This window comes from Amia ocellicauda, chromosome 12, assembly GCF_036373705.1.
Source record: "Amia ocellicauda isolate fAmiCal2 chromosome 12, fAmiCal2.hap1, whole genome shotgun sequence".
NCBI lineage: Eukaryota > Metazoa > Chordata > Actinopteri > Amiiformes > Amiidae > Amia > Amia ocellicauda.
In genome coordinates, this window is record NC_089861.1 from 14,911,973 (window position 1) to 14,925,426 (window position 13,454).

General features: G+C 36.2%; 1 protein-coding gene across 1 annotated transcript in view; it reads right to left on the reverse strand.

Annotated features, from left to right (window-relative positions):
• ttc29 (tetratricopeptide repeat domain 29) overlaps positions 1 to 13,454 on the reverse strand; it is a 132,039-nt gene that overhangs the window by 74,685 nt on the left and 43,900 nt on the right. Inside the window, exon 7 of the mRNA XM_066718443.1 lies at positions 4,903 to 5,115. Coding sequence (XP_066574540.1) covers positions 4,903 to 5,115 — 213 coding nt within the window. The remainder of the gene's footprint in view (positions 1 to 4,902; positions 5,116 to 13,454) is intronic.

Below are 13,454 nucleotides of genomic sequence, written 5' to 3' on the forward strand. Positions count from 1 at the left end.
TTATGTATACCTGTGGGTAAATATAAAAAGATGAAAGTGGAGGTGAAATTCAGCCCAGAATATTGGCATTGAAACATGGAAAAAATGCATTCAGAGTTATGCACTTCCTAATACTATGAATAAAGGATGGATATGTTTTTACTAACAAACAATATGATTACAACATTCACTCAGTGGCCAGTTTATTAGGTACACCCATCTAGTACCGGGTCGGACCCCCCGTGACCTCCAGAACAGAGCTTGAATTCTTTGGGGCATGGATTCTAAAATGAGTTGGAAACGTTCATGCTGATGCGATGTCATCAAGCACTTTCTGCAGATTGGATGGTGGTACATTCATGCTGCAAACAACCCGTTCTATCTCATCACAAAGAGGCTTTATTGGGTTGAGGTCTGGGGACTGTGCAGGCCACTCATGGAAACTGAACTCGCTGTCATGTTCCTGAACCATTCTGAGACAATATGTGCTTCGTGACATGGTGCATTATCCTGATGACTGGATGTTTTTTGTTTGTTGCACCATTTTCATTAAACCCAAGTAGTGCATGAATAGCCTAGAAGGGCATGCTTTTTTGAGATACTGGAACCGGTGTGCCTGACACCGACGATCATACCATGCTCAAAGTCGCTTAGGGCACTCCTTTTGCCCATTCTAACATTCTGTCGAACAGTAACTGAATGCATGCTTTATGTAGCACGCCACAACCACGTGACTCACTGTCAGCAGGAATGATCCATTTTCATGAATGGGGTGGTGTAACTAATAATCTGGCCACTGAGTGTACATATAATCACTTAACATGAATAAAATTTTATGTAGAAAATGCTTGATGTTGGTTAATGTTCTAAAAACATGATGTATAACTTTATAAATTAAAAGACTATGACTATATTCAAGACTAAGCATTTAAAAACAAATATCATGTTAAGCCCTATTAACTTTAACCACAGTTATATTTTTTATATTAATTTAAATATCCAATATTTTGCATATGGGAGTGGTAGGTGTCTTTCTTATAATTTGCATAGTTTGGATCTACAGTGAGGGAAAAAATTATTTGATCCCCTGCTGATTTTGTACATTTGCCCACTGACAAAGAAATGATCAGAATAACAACAAAAAAATCCAGAAAAACACATTTCAAAAAAGTTATACATTGATTTGCATGTTAATGAGGGAAATAAGTATTTGACCCCTTCAACTTAGTACTTGGTGGCAAAACCCTTGTTGGCAATCACAGAGGTCAGATGTTTCTTGTAGTTGGCCACCAGGTTTGCACACATCTCAGGAGGGATTTTGTCCCACTCCTCTTTGCAGATCCTCTCCAAGTCATTAAGGTTTTGAGGCCGACGTTTGGCAACTCGAACCTTCAGCTCCCTCCACAGATTTTCTATGGGATTAAGGTCTGGAGACTGGCTAGGCCACTCCAGGACCTTAATGTGCTTCTTCTTGAGCCACTCCTTTGTTGCCTTGGCTGTGTGTTTTGGGTCATTGTCATGCTGGAATACCATCCACAACCCATTTTCAATGCCCTGGCTGAGGGAAGGAGGTTCTCACCCAAGATTTGACAGTACATGGCCCCGTCCATCGTCCCTTTGATGCGGTGCAGTTGTCCTGTCCCCTTAGCAGAAAAACACCCCCAAAGCATAATGTTTCCACCTCCATGTTTGACGGTGGGGATGGTGTTCTTGGGGTCATTCCTCCTCCTCCAAACACGGCGAGTTGAGTTGATGCCAAAGAGCTCGATTTTGGTCTCATGTGACCACAACACTTTCACCCAGTTCTCCTCTGAATCATTCAGATGTTCATTGGCAAACTTCAGACGGGCCTGTACATGTGCTTTCTTGAGCAGGGGGACCTTGCGGGTGCTGCAGGATTTCAGTCCTTCACGGCGTAGTGTGTTACCAATTGTTTTCTTGGTGACTATGGTCCCAGCTGCCTTGAAATTATTAACAAGATCCTCCCGTGTAGTTCTGGGCTGATTCCTCACCGTTCTCATGATCATTGAAACTCCACGAGGTGAGATCTTGCATGGAGCTCCAGACCAAGGGAGACTGACAGTTATTTTGTGTTTCTTCCAATTGCGAATAATCGCACCAACTGTTGTCACCTTCTCACCAAGTTGCTTGGTGATGGTCTTGTAGCCCATTCCAGCCTTGTGTAGGTCTACAATCTTGTCCCGGACATCCTTGGACAGCTCTTTGGTCTTGGCCATGGTGGAGAGTTTGGAATCTGATTGATTGATTGCTTCTGTGGACAGGTGTCTTTTATACAGGTAACAAGCTGAGATTAGGAGCAATCCCTTTAAGAGAGTGCTCCTAATCTCAGCTCGTTACCTGTATAAAAGATACCTGGGAGCCAGAAATCTTGCTGATTGATAGGGGATCAAATACTTATTTCCCTCATTAACATGCAAATCAATTTATAACTTTTTTGAAATGCATTTTTCTGCAAACGTACAAAATCAGCAGGGGATCAAATACTTTTTTCCCTCACTGTAAGTGGTTACATTTTAATTGCAGTCATGTTAAGCATTTTCTACATTAAGTACATTACATTCTACATTACTTGGCAACAATAGTGCTTAACAAGATATTTATGCTTTCTTAAATATTTCATTACACAATTTTTTTGTAGTAGGTGACTGTCTTGTCATTTATAATATTTGGATGTAAACACGTTGGTTTTCAGTACAGTAAGCCACATTATGCTCTTTCAAAATGAAGTGCAATTCGCATTAAAATGTATTATATGCAGGGCTTAATGTCATTATTTTATTGCTAATATTAGTAAAAAGTCTCCATATTTATTAGTAGCATTCGGAAGTGCCTAACTGTAAACGTACAAACTCTGAAAAGGAATGGTTATGTTAAAGCACATTAAGCAACGTAAAACGTTTAGACCCCCCCATACAAATATTAAGTTTTATCCAACTGTTTGTTTTTTATTTTAGTTTCAAAGCTGTTTTATAAAGGAGTCGCACATGTTGTGGGTGTGGTGATTGTATGCAGTCTGAAAGCTTGGTGGTTCTAGAACATGATTTCCTATTGTATGGACTACATTTTCTTCCCCCCACAACTGTTATTGGTTTTCTCATAAGCGCAACATTATTTGAATTATCCATTGTATAATAGATAAAGCTGAAAAACCCATTGTAGGGAGACCGCTGCTCAACTGTTCTCTTCCAAAAGCTAATTCTAGTAGGACTTATTGCCAGACATTAATTTAAATGGATTTTGAAAGAAAGAAAAATCAGCCCTACACCTCATGCTAAATCTTAAAAATGGCATTTGTGTGAGCTAAATGGGTGTGGACTTGACTGGGCATGTGACTGATGACCACTCTCACTGTATACAGAAATATCTAGTATTGTGTGTTAGCGAATATCTCAGTATATAGTGTATGCATCTCAGTATGGAGTGTCTGTACCACGGGGTGAACTGTGTCCCTAATATAGCCTCATACAACACAGTTTAGCCACGGATACCCCCAATTTATTACAAGAATAGTTGGATCTTTGCAAAAGTACATCGCAAAACTAATTTACAAGTACTAACATAACCCTGGCTAACCATTTTTTGATCTACACTATCACCGAATACTTGTTTCTTTGCAGATTTTATAGTTTGGAACTCACACTCAAAGATACATGATACATAGTATCATTATATAGAGCATTTCCCTGTATGTTGTAAATTCAATATTTCTGTTTCTGGTAATGAAAAGCATTTTTATTTCAAAAACATAATCATACACCAATGTTATTATTATTAATATTATTTGATGATGTTAGAAAGTTTACAAATGAGAGGAGGCCATTCGACCCATCATGCAATTCCCAACAAACTGTTTCTTAGTAAACGTCTGGAGCTTTATATGCATTCACATGGACAGTGTACTAAACACGGCAGCAACGGTAAAACACTTCAATTTATATACCTCCAGATTCTTTTTTTTTTTTTCTCCTGGAGATTTCTTGCAGATTCAACCCCCTGTTTTACATTGATTAAACTCCACTGTGGTAGGTTCTTAGTGGCTTTCTTAGTGCCATCCTTTTTGCTAGCCACACCAATAAAACCGTCCCTCCATTTTCCAGCACAAGGTATTTCTGTTTAATATAGTGAGAAGAAAATCTGCAAAATTCATAGCTGCCACATTTTCACGGCTTCTCCCTTTAGCAGAATGTGAAATTAATATGAAATTGTAATCCAGCCTTTAATTTCTTCTTTATTAAGACAGCTGATTAGTGGAATTGTCTTGAATATATACATTCAAACAAGAAACCAGCTGTAGAGATAAGAATCCCTGTAGAGATACTATATCAAAGCATAAACAGTGCTTTAATTTGCATGGGCTGCAGTTACAATATGTGTAATCTACCCATACAGTATTTTTCTAAAAAGAACTGTGTTCTGAGATGTGCAATATTGATCTGCGCAGGGTCTTGCCATCCCTGTTGTTTTGACTGTCTGACATTTTCTATTTTTGGCTTTAAGCTGTTGCCTTTTTAAGCAACACAATAATGCAGGCCATGAACAAAATAAGGGGGTGACATTTTGCAACTGACTTTTTATTTCAGATAAGGGAAAACATTGTCTTTAACCTTCCAAATATGTTAGAAGTTGCTCTTAGGGCATCTAGAAAGCAGAAAAAAAAGATTAATTTACTGCAGTCAAGCTTTCAAACAACTAATGGGATCTACTGTATCAGCAGCACATAAAGAGAAAGAAAGGCACTTCTATTTTATGGTCAGATTTGCAGGTATATTGACTGCATTTGTCTTTAGAATTCATGGAGTATAATCAGCCAGTCAAGCATATGATGATTTTTAGTTTCTCTCCAGGGAAAACAGGGGCTAGCACATTAAAGAAAGGGATCTGAGAGTGTTATTTTCCACCCACCTTCTTTTGCCATTTCACAGGCTTTTATTAGAGTTTTGATGGCCTGCTTGTGTTCTTTATTTTCAAGCATTTTGTCTGCGAGTAATGTGTAAATCCTCCAGAGACTCTCGCAGGCCCGCGAGTTGTGAGTTTGGCCTGCCTCATCTTTCCATGCCCGCCCCAATGTCAGATGATGGAATGCTTCATAATGTTCAGTGGCTTTCTCCAGCTGACCTGCAATAAACATGTTGTTTGACATTCAACATTACCATATCATTTTATTACATTTTAAGTACTTTTTCCCCCATATCAAAAAAACTATACACAAAAACACACCAAAAAAAGGAAAAGAAGGAAAGATAAAGAAAAACAACAATCTTGACTGAATCTCCCGTTGTCTCAGATGCACTTTGTGGCAGAAACTGGAATTGCTATCTATATGAGCATAAGCTGTATTTTAAGGAACTGAAGACTTTAAGGCCTCATTCACTATAAGTTCCTATGCAAGGCACATGCCATGATAGGCTTTTTCACCAAATAAGAAGCACCATTAAAACACATGTCTCAAAAATAAGTTGATGTATATATTAGTATATACTGAATATGCATAATGCATTTTAATGTATTCAAATTATAGAAAGGATAGTGCTATTAACTTATGATATGCATACAGTATTCAGTAAACCCTGCTAATCATAAGGTGTGCTTTTAATCGGGTCTTATGGAGCACTGAAAGAAAGCAGGTGTTATGATACATCTTACAACATGCTTATAAGCATCAGGTGCAAAACAGTTTTCTCCATGTCCAAGTGAGGGAATGGAACTCACTGCCCACCTTTTATAATCACATATTTTCAATTGTTTAATATTAACAGATTATTCCCCAATTAATGTATTTTATTTTAGATAAGTCATGGTAGGAATTTGGAAGAATGTTGAATGTTGAAAGAGCTGAACATGTTTTTTTCCCCATGTTTTTCAAGTGATAGCATTATTTGCCTTTGTGGAGTGTCTTGTACTTTGTACATCAGAAAGATTAGTGTCCTAGATAAACAGTTCTCAATTAGTGCAAGATGTGTACCACTTTCTCAAGCTTGAAGGTGATAATAGCACAGAAAAATATGCAAGAAATAGAATAACTTACCAACCTTCCTGTCTGAAATCATGAATCAACAAAAATATAATATATTCATGACTTGTATATGTTTTTTCTTTTTAATGTTTTTTTTGGTTTTTAACATGAACTTCTTAGTCTGTTGTCTTCAAATGTTTAAAGTAAAATAACTTTCTGTTATATATACTTGGTTATTCTACAAGTAATATTTAAATAATGCATTTGACAGCGAAATACAAATTAGTATTTACCTGAAATAATCTGTAGGCTGTGTAAAACAATTTCAGATTTCTTTTTTTTTTTAATGTGCCTTTCCCCCTAAAACTACAAACATATTTCCCAATGTAAAATGTCATGAATGTTATTCAAAATATCATAAAAGAGGACAATTAAAGATGCTAAATGTAAGTAAAAGTGAAATTGCTTCCTATTTTCTCAGATAATAAGCTTCTGTATGGTTGTGTTTTGCCTCTCAATAAATGGTGACAGTAAAAGCAGAAATGATAAGTAAATGAAAAGTGGCACCACCAGCGATGGAGGAAAATTCAAAGATGTCTATGGGATTAACTTTATTTTCTTTAATAATAATGACAACATGAGACAGAGCAAAACTTTAAAGCTTTACTAAGTCTTCCCTTTGCTTTTCTTCAATGACAATGATTTTCTTCTTAAAATGTGTTTTTCTGAAATCATTACCTTTATTCACACAGAACTTTGATTCAAGCTTTAAGGATGTATTGCATAGGTTTAAAATATTAATCAAAAGTAGAAGAAGATCTTTGTCATTTATTTAAACTGTTATAAGTTAAATTAATTAAACTTTAATTGTATTGCATTAGAGTTGGGAACTAAGGACAGAACACAAAAGACAATATTGTGACAAGTGTTAACTGGAATTAAAGTTGAGTGAAATCCTCTTGTTTATAAGAGTGAAAAGAGATCCATCTCTCAATTTAACACTGTTGAAGACAGAATCAAGTTAAAGAAATCAAAGATGAGTTTAATATTTAAGGGTTTCCTTGTTTATACTGACAAGAACAAACATAGAGCGTTTTATACAATGCTTGGTCCATCAATATTAATGCTTAAGGTTCACTGAAACAGCTTTAAGTCAGGCAATGTCAGTTTCATATGTATAACATTTTACATTCAGTTTATGAAAGTACAATGTGTCATCATGAATAAAATAAAATAATAAAAATGATATTACAATATTCCTTTTTCTAACAAAAACGTTTTTTTGTAAAAAGATGCATCATAGACCATCTTGAATAAAAAAATATATATGTTGTAAAATATTTTAAGTATGTATATCTAAAACAAACCTCAAAGTGTTTAGCTTCAATCTTTATATTACAAGCATTGAGACAGAGATATTTGTATCAATGGTTAGGAAAAAGAAAGCTGTTCACAAAGTAACCGAGAGATGGAAAGAATATTAAAGTGACATCTACAAGGGGACGCATTCTTAGAGATACAAGACTGAAAGGATTGATGTAAAGTGAGGAATGGTAGATTGTGAATCGAGCTGGCATTACTGCAATATTTCATCTTTTTACATCACTTTGCTATCTATGGTAAGGTTCTTGTGTAGGGTTGGGGGCAGGAGACCATTCAATGCCTTAACCAAAAGCCAAATGCAGTACACAATTGTGACAGCTGTGCACAAACAATTAAAATAACATACATACACTGTATTTTAAAAATATGTTTAAACACAAATGAGAGCAAATGCACAGCTGCCACGACAGAAGCAACATAAATGTAATTCTCCCAGCCCCTATTTTGATGCACATTTTTGATTCCATGAATATTTTATGAAATGGCCCAAACCAAAGCCATATAACATTCCTGCATTACTGATGCTTGCGCCCGTAAGCTATGAACATTAGAGGCATGATTGAGTGCATTAAAATGAACTCATTCAGCAGTGCATTGATTACTTGATGGAAAAAGAGTTACTCCACTCAAACAAAATACCAGAAGATTCTGCCTTTTTGCATATAGGGAAAAAAGCCCTGCATATTATTTTTTTGTCTCTGACTTCTTAAATGGTGTGTACATTTAGCCCTGACATTAACTAGGTGGGATGTTAATTAGGTCCAGAGATTGCTTCAGGTATTGTTCAGGTAATTTGAAATGTCAGAATCTGCAGGATGCACTGGCTGACCCGCTCATGCTCTACACCTCTGCAATATTGTGAGTAGCTAATTATTTCACTTCGTCTAGTCTGTAGATTTTTGCCGGTAGAAATAAAAAGAAAAGGAATAATAATTGGAAAAATTAATGAGAAAGGTCTTCTAGATATAAAGGACTGCTAGCACAACATTAGGCAGAAGTTGAAAAATAAACCATTCTTTAAAATGTAAATAGCCTTATCAAAGTGAACAGGAATATTTTTACACTTATGTATTGTACCTGCAATGCTAATTGAAATGTAAAAAGTGTACATTCTGTACAGTTCTGTGTGCGCCTTCCTTTAAATAATTTATAGCCAATTAAAGCCAGACATAATTCTCCATTTATATATGTAGGCATTTACACATCTGTTTCTTTCAGGAATTCAACTACAACTATTTTCTTAAACAAAACTTGAAATCAACACAACAACTCCGTCCTAAAATATAATGACTACACTCACCTAAAGGATTATTAGGAACACCTGTTCAATTTCTAATTAATGCAATTATCTAACCAACCAATCACATGGCAGTTGCTTCAATGCATTTAGGGGTGTGGTCCTGGTCAAGACAATCTCCTAAACTCCAAACTCAATGTCTGAATGGGAAAGAAAGGTGATTTAAGCAATTTTGAGCGTGGCATGGTTGTTGGTGCTAGACGGGCCGGTCTGAGTATTTCACAATCTGCTCAGTTACTGGGATTTTCACGCACAACCATTTCTAGGGTTTACAAAGAATGGTGTGAAAAGGGAAAAACATCCAGTATGCAGCAGTCCTGTGGGCCAAAATGCCTTGTTGATGCTAGAGGTCAGAGGAGAATGGGCCGACTGATTCAAGCTGATAGAAGAGCAACTTTGACTGAAATAACCACTCGTTACAACCGAGGTATGCAGCAAAGCATTTGTGAAGCCACAACACGTACAACCTTGAGGCGGATGGGCTACAACAGCAGAAGACCCCACCGGGTACCACTCATCTCCACTACAAATAGGAAAAAGAGGCTACAATTTGCACAAGCTCACCAAAATTGGACAGTTGAAGACTGGAAAAATGTTGCCTGGTCTGATGAGCCAGAATTTGGCGTAAACAGAATGAGAAACATGGATCCATCATGCCTTGTTACCACTGTGCAGGCTGGTGGTGGTGGTGTAATGGTGTGGGAGATGTTTTCTTGGCACACTTTAGGCCCCTTAGTGCCAATTGGGCATCGTTTAAATGCCACGGCCTACCTGAGCATTGTTTCTGACCATGTCCATCCCTTTATGACCACCATGTACCCATCCTCTGATGGCTACTTCCAGCAGGATAATGCACCATGTCACAAAGGTCCAATCATTTCAAATTGGTTTCTTGAACATGACAATGAGTTCACTGTACTAAACTGGCCCCCACAGTCACCAGATCTCAACCCAATAGAGCATCTTTGGGATGTGGTGGAACGGGAGCTTCGTGCCCTGGATGTGCATCCCACAAATCTCCATCAACTGCAAGATGCTATCCTATCAATATGGGCCAACATTTCTAAAGAATGCTTTCAGCACCTTGTTGAATCAATGCCACGTAGAATTAAGGCAGTTATGAAGGCGAAAGGGGGTCAAACACAGTATTAGTATGGTGTTCCTAATAATCCTTTAGGTGAGTGTATATCTCAAAAAGAACCACAAAGAATTGAATGCACACAAAATACAAAAAAATAAAATTAAAGTAACAATGATGCGCAATATCATGAGGAAATGGCACATGTGGTGGAATGGGCGATGAACTTTCAAAGCTAGATTCATACTCAAGGACAATACAATAACATACAATCAATCCTCTTTTGGTTTGTTCTCTTGCTAAAACAACACAGAAACAAGGATATGTTTTTTATGCTGTAAGTGAGAACATAACACAAATTAAAACATTATTACATATATAGAGAATGGAACAAATGTCTAATCTCACAAGTGAATAACAGTAACAGTAACATTTGTAAATATTTATTTTTAGTAACACAGTGTATTTCTCAGATGGAGAGACTCTCCCAAAACAGCATCCAATGAAAATCCTCCTTAGTAATTATACTGGCTAGGACTGTTCTCTATATTCATTACATGTACATTAGATTTTAGTGACCATGTGCTATCAAGGAAATTTCTAAAATGTCTGAAACAATTCAAATAACCTCTCAGGATCTGTTTTAATTGGATGTTTGCATGCCTTAAAGAAAACATAAGGGTACAAATCTCCAATTTAAACAGAATCCTAACTCAAACCCCAACAGGTTAGACAGCAGGGTTCATTTAGAAAAAATAAATATGGGGGAGACTTCAGATCTAAGGAGTTTAAAATACATAGGGAGTAAGATCTACAGACAGATTAAATTATATGTAACTGGTGCTAAATTGTTAAGAGCATAGTCCAAACCAGCATGATATGTACTACAGGGAAATGTGCTGTGCAGAAACAATTTATGGCTTTAAAATTACACTGTGGGATCGTATTCGCTTTGGGTTAATTATAGGAGGAGAAAACTATGGTATTGCAATAACAATGGGAGCAAAAATCTTGGTGAGGATGTGATTATTCACATAGTGTTCACTTTGCCTGCTGTCAACTCTACCTTAAAGGTCAGATAAGATTATGTTTCAAGAATAAAAACAATAAAAACATGTTCATTACCATGGTATTTGAATGTTAAATGTTCACATGATGTCTTATATATAGGTACAATCATTTGCAAAATGGAAATATTCATATCAACAAATGCAGTACTCTAAAATGCCTTAGTTTGCATGTCTTTGTGGAGACCTAATTAACAATTTAGGACGGCACACCCCAGCTTTTGACCCTCCTTTGTAAAGCCAGAGAAAGTCCTTGCAGTCACACAAGACCATTCAAAGTTTGGTTTATGATTATAGGGCCAGTTGCTAAAGCAATGACGATCAATTGTTTTTTAAACAATCCCAAAAATGAGAAATGTATGGGTTTGTGTTCTGAGCCCCAATAATGATACAGCGTGTCACATTTATGAACATTGTTGACTGTAACTTCAAAGACATTTAGGTGCCATTCAGTTTCTTTAATTTGTTTTGTTAGTTCATTGTAAAGCAGTGTTTACTTGCCCCAAAAGTATTGCTCCTATCATTAAATAGATATGCCATGGAGGTATGTGATGGCATACTGATTCTTAATACCTTTGTTACTGGTGCTGCCACCTAATGCAAATTCTGGGGAAAGTGGAAGGTAGAGAGTGTCGTTCTTTGTTTTGTTTAGTTTTTTACTACATGGACAGTGTTCAATACAGCACTTAATAGGATAATGTACATCTGTCCGATCAATACCAGGTCTGGATAATCATTTTTCATTAAATTAGAACTGTTATATTTTTTTAATTTATTTAACTTAGGTTATTATTTATTTATTTCTCCACAGAGGAAACTTAATTACTGGAGAGAAAAAGTGCAGAGTATCAATACAATTCTGTGAAAATGGAATCGCAATTCTACATTAAATTGTTGTATCGGCACAGCACTAATACAAATCAAATGTAATTCAGGGACAGGTTAAAAGGCTTGAAATTGTAAAACTAGGATGTGAGTATATAGTGTCTTTCTCATTTATTCACTCCATTCATTTGACCGCGGCTAGGTTACAGGTTACTAGGTTATAAGATGAAATGCATTCATATCAACTGGGGTTGCCTCTACTGTCACTTCCACTGCCATTAGGTAACCCATCCTGCATATCTCATAATACAAAGCAGTGAAATGTCCTGGTAATCTGGAATCTGGTTAAAGTGACAGAACAAGGTCATTGCAGTTCCTAATCAGGGTAGCAATGTAAAATAAACTGGTTCTCTTTGTGTAATGACTGTTGCAGGATTGCAGCTCTAATGAAAACCTTTAGGTCAGCTTGACTTGTAATATAGCACCTTTAGCTGATTCCCGATCCACCATGACTTTGGTTCTGTTTAGGTCTGTCACCTTTGCTACAGGCATCTGTCTTGAGCTTAAACATAGCAAGGTTGTCATTACTTACATGACTTACAGGAAGGGGAGGGGGAAAGAATATTCCTCATTCTTATGTTCTGCTTCTTTTTGCAGACAGTGAGAAACCAAAGGCAAGTCATATTGTGCTAAAATATAATTCCATAGTAAACATTCTGAGAGATTAGAAACCCTAGTTATGATTGACATAAGATTGATTTGAGGTTATCAGTATTGGAAGGAGTTAAGAGCAGTCATCTGTGATGGGTTCCTTTAATTTGGTGTAGTTGAGGCCAGTATACCTTTGGAACTCATAACACAAATCATGTTTATTCAGGGGTTAAATGTCTTAGTCACTTGCACTAATCTAAATACCTACATTTTATACTACTGGTATTATTCAACTTAAAGGGACAGTCCCCACCCTTTCCTAAATCACGGTTGTATGTGTCTTTTGTTTAAGTAATTACATCTGGGGGATTCATACACATTCAGACTAAAGTTTAAAGCAGCAAAGATTTTTTTGTGTCACAACAGCATTAGAGAGAATCTTGTTGCTGATCAGGTTCTGCAAAAAATATTTACACTTGTTTTGAAGTCCAGATTTGAAACACCTATAGTCCATATCTTGACTATAGGGGCCTGTGAGGGCTCAGGAGAAACTTTTACCACTTGAGCCACTTTAACTACTCAAGGTTGGAACTTTGCAGGATCATTTCGAAATTATAATTTAGAATAGTAACTCTTGCTCAAAGTAAATTCTAAGATATAAAGTTAAGTCTAAGAAGATTAGCAAATGCTTTCAGTACAGTTTTTTCTTCTGACAAAATATTGAATCCACAGTAGTACACTTTTAAAATTTGAATGGGCTAATGTTTTCTTTTTTTAATGCAGGAAAATATATTCATATCCGTCTTGAATTGTGTTGTAGGCGACATGATCAATTTCAGTTTTTTTTTTTTTTTTACAGTTCTAAAAAATTTAGTGAAAACAAAAATGTAATGTATCTGGTCCTGTTGAAGTGAAGGTCAAAGATAAAAATCAGTTCAGCAATCAGATCTATAATATAGCTCCAGCACAGTAGTGTAATTAACCTGAATATATTAATTCTTTAACATACACCCTTTATTAAATTATACATTTTCAATCTTCCTTTGACTTTATATTGAGCTAAGGATGTAGAACGTGACCTAGAAGGTAAGACCTAGCATACCTGAAGCCTCAGAGCATGAATTATTTCATGTAATTGACTGAATTTAAAATAAATAAATTCCACTATTCACTGCAATAATAAACCCCTATTGAATATTT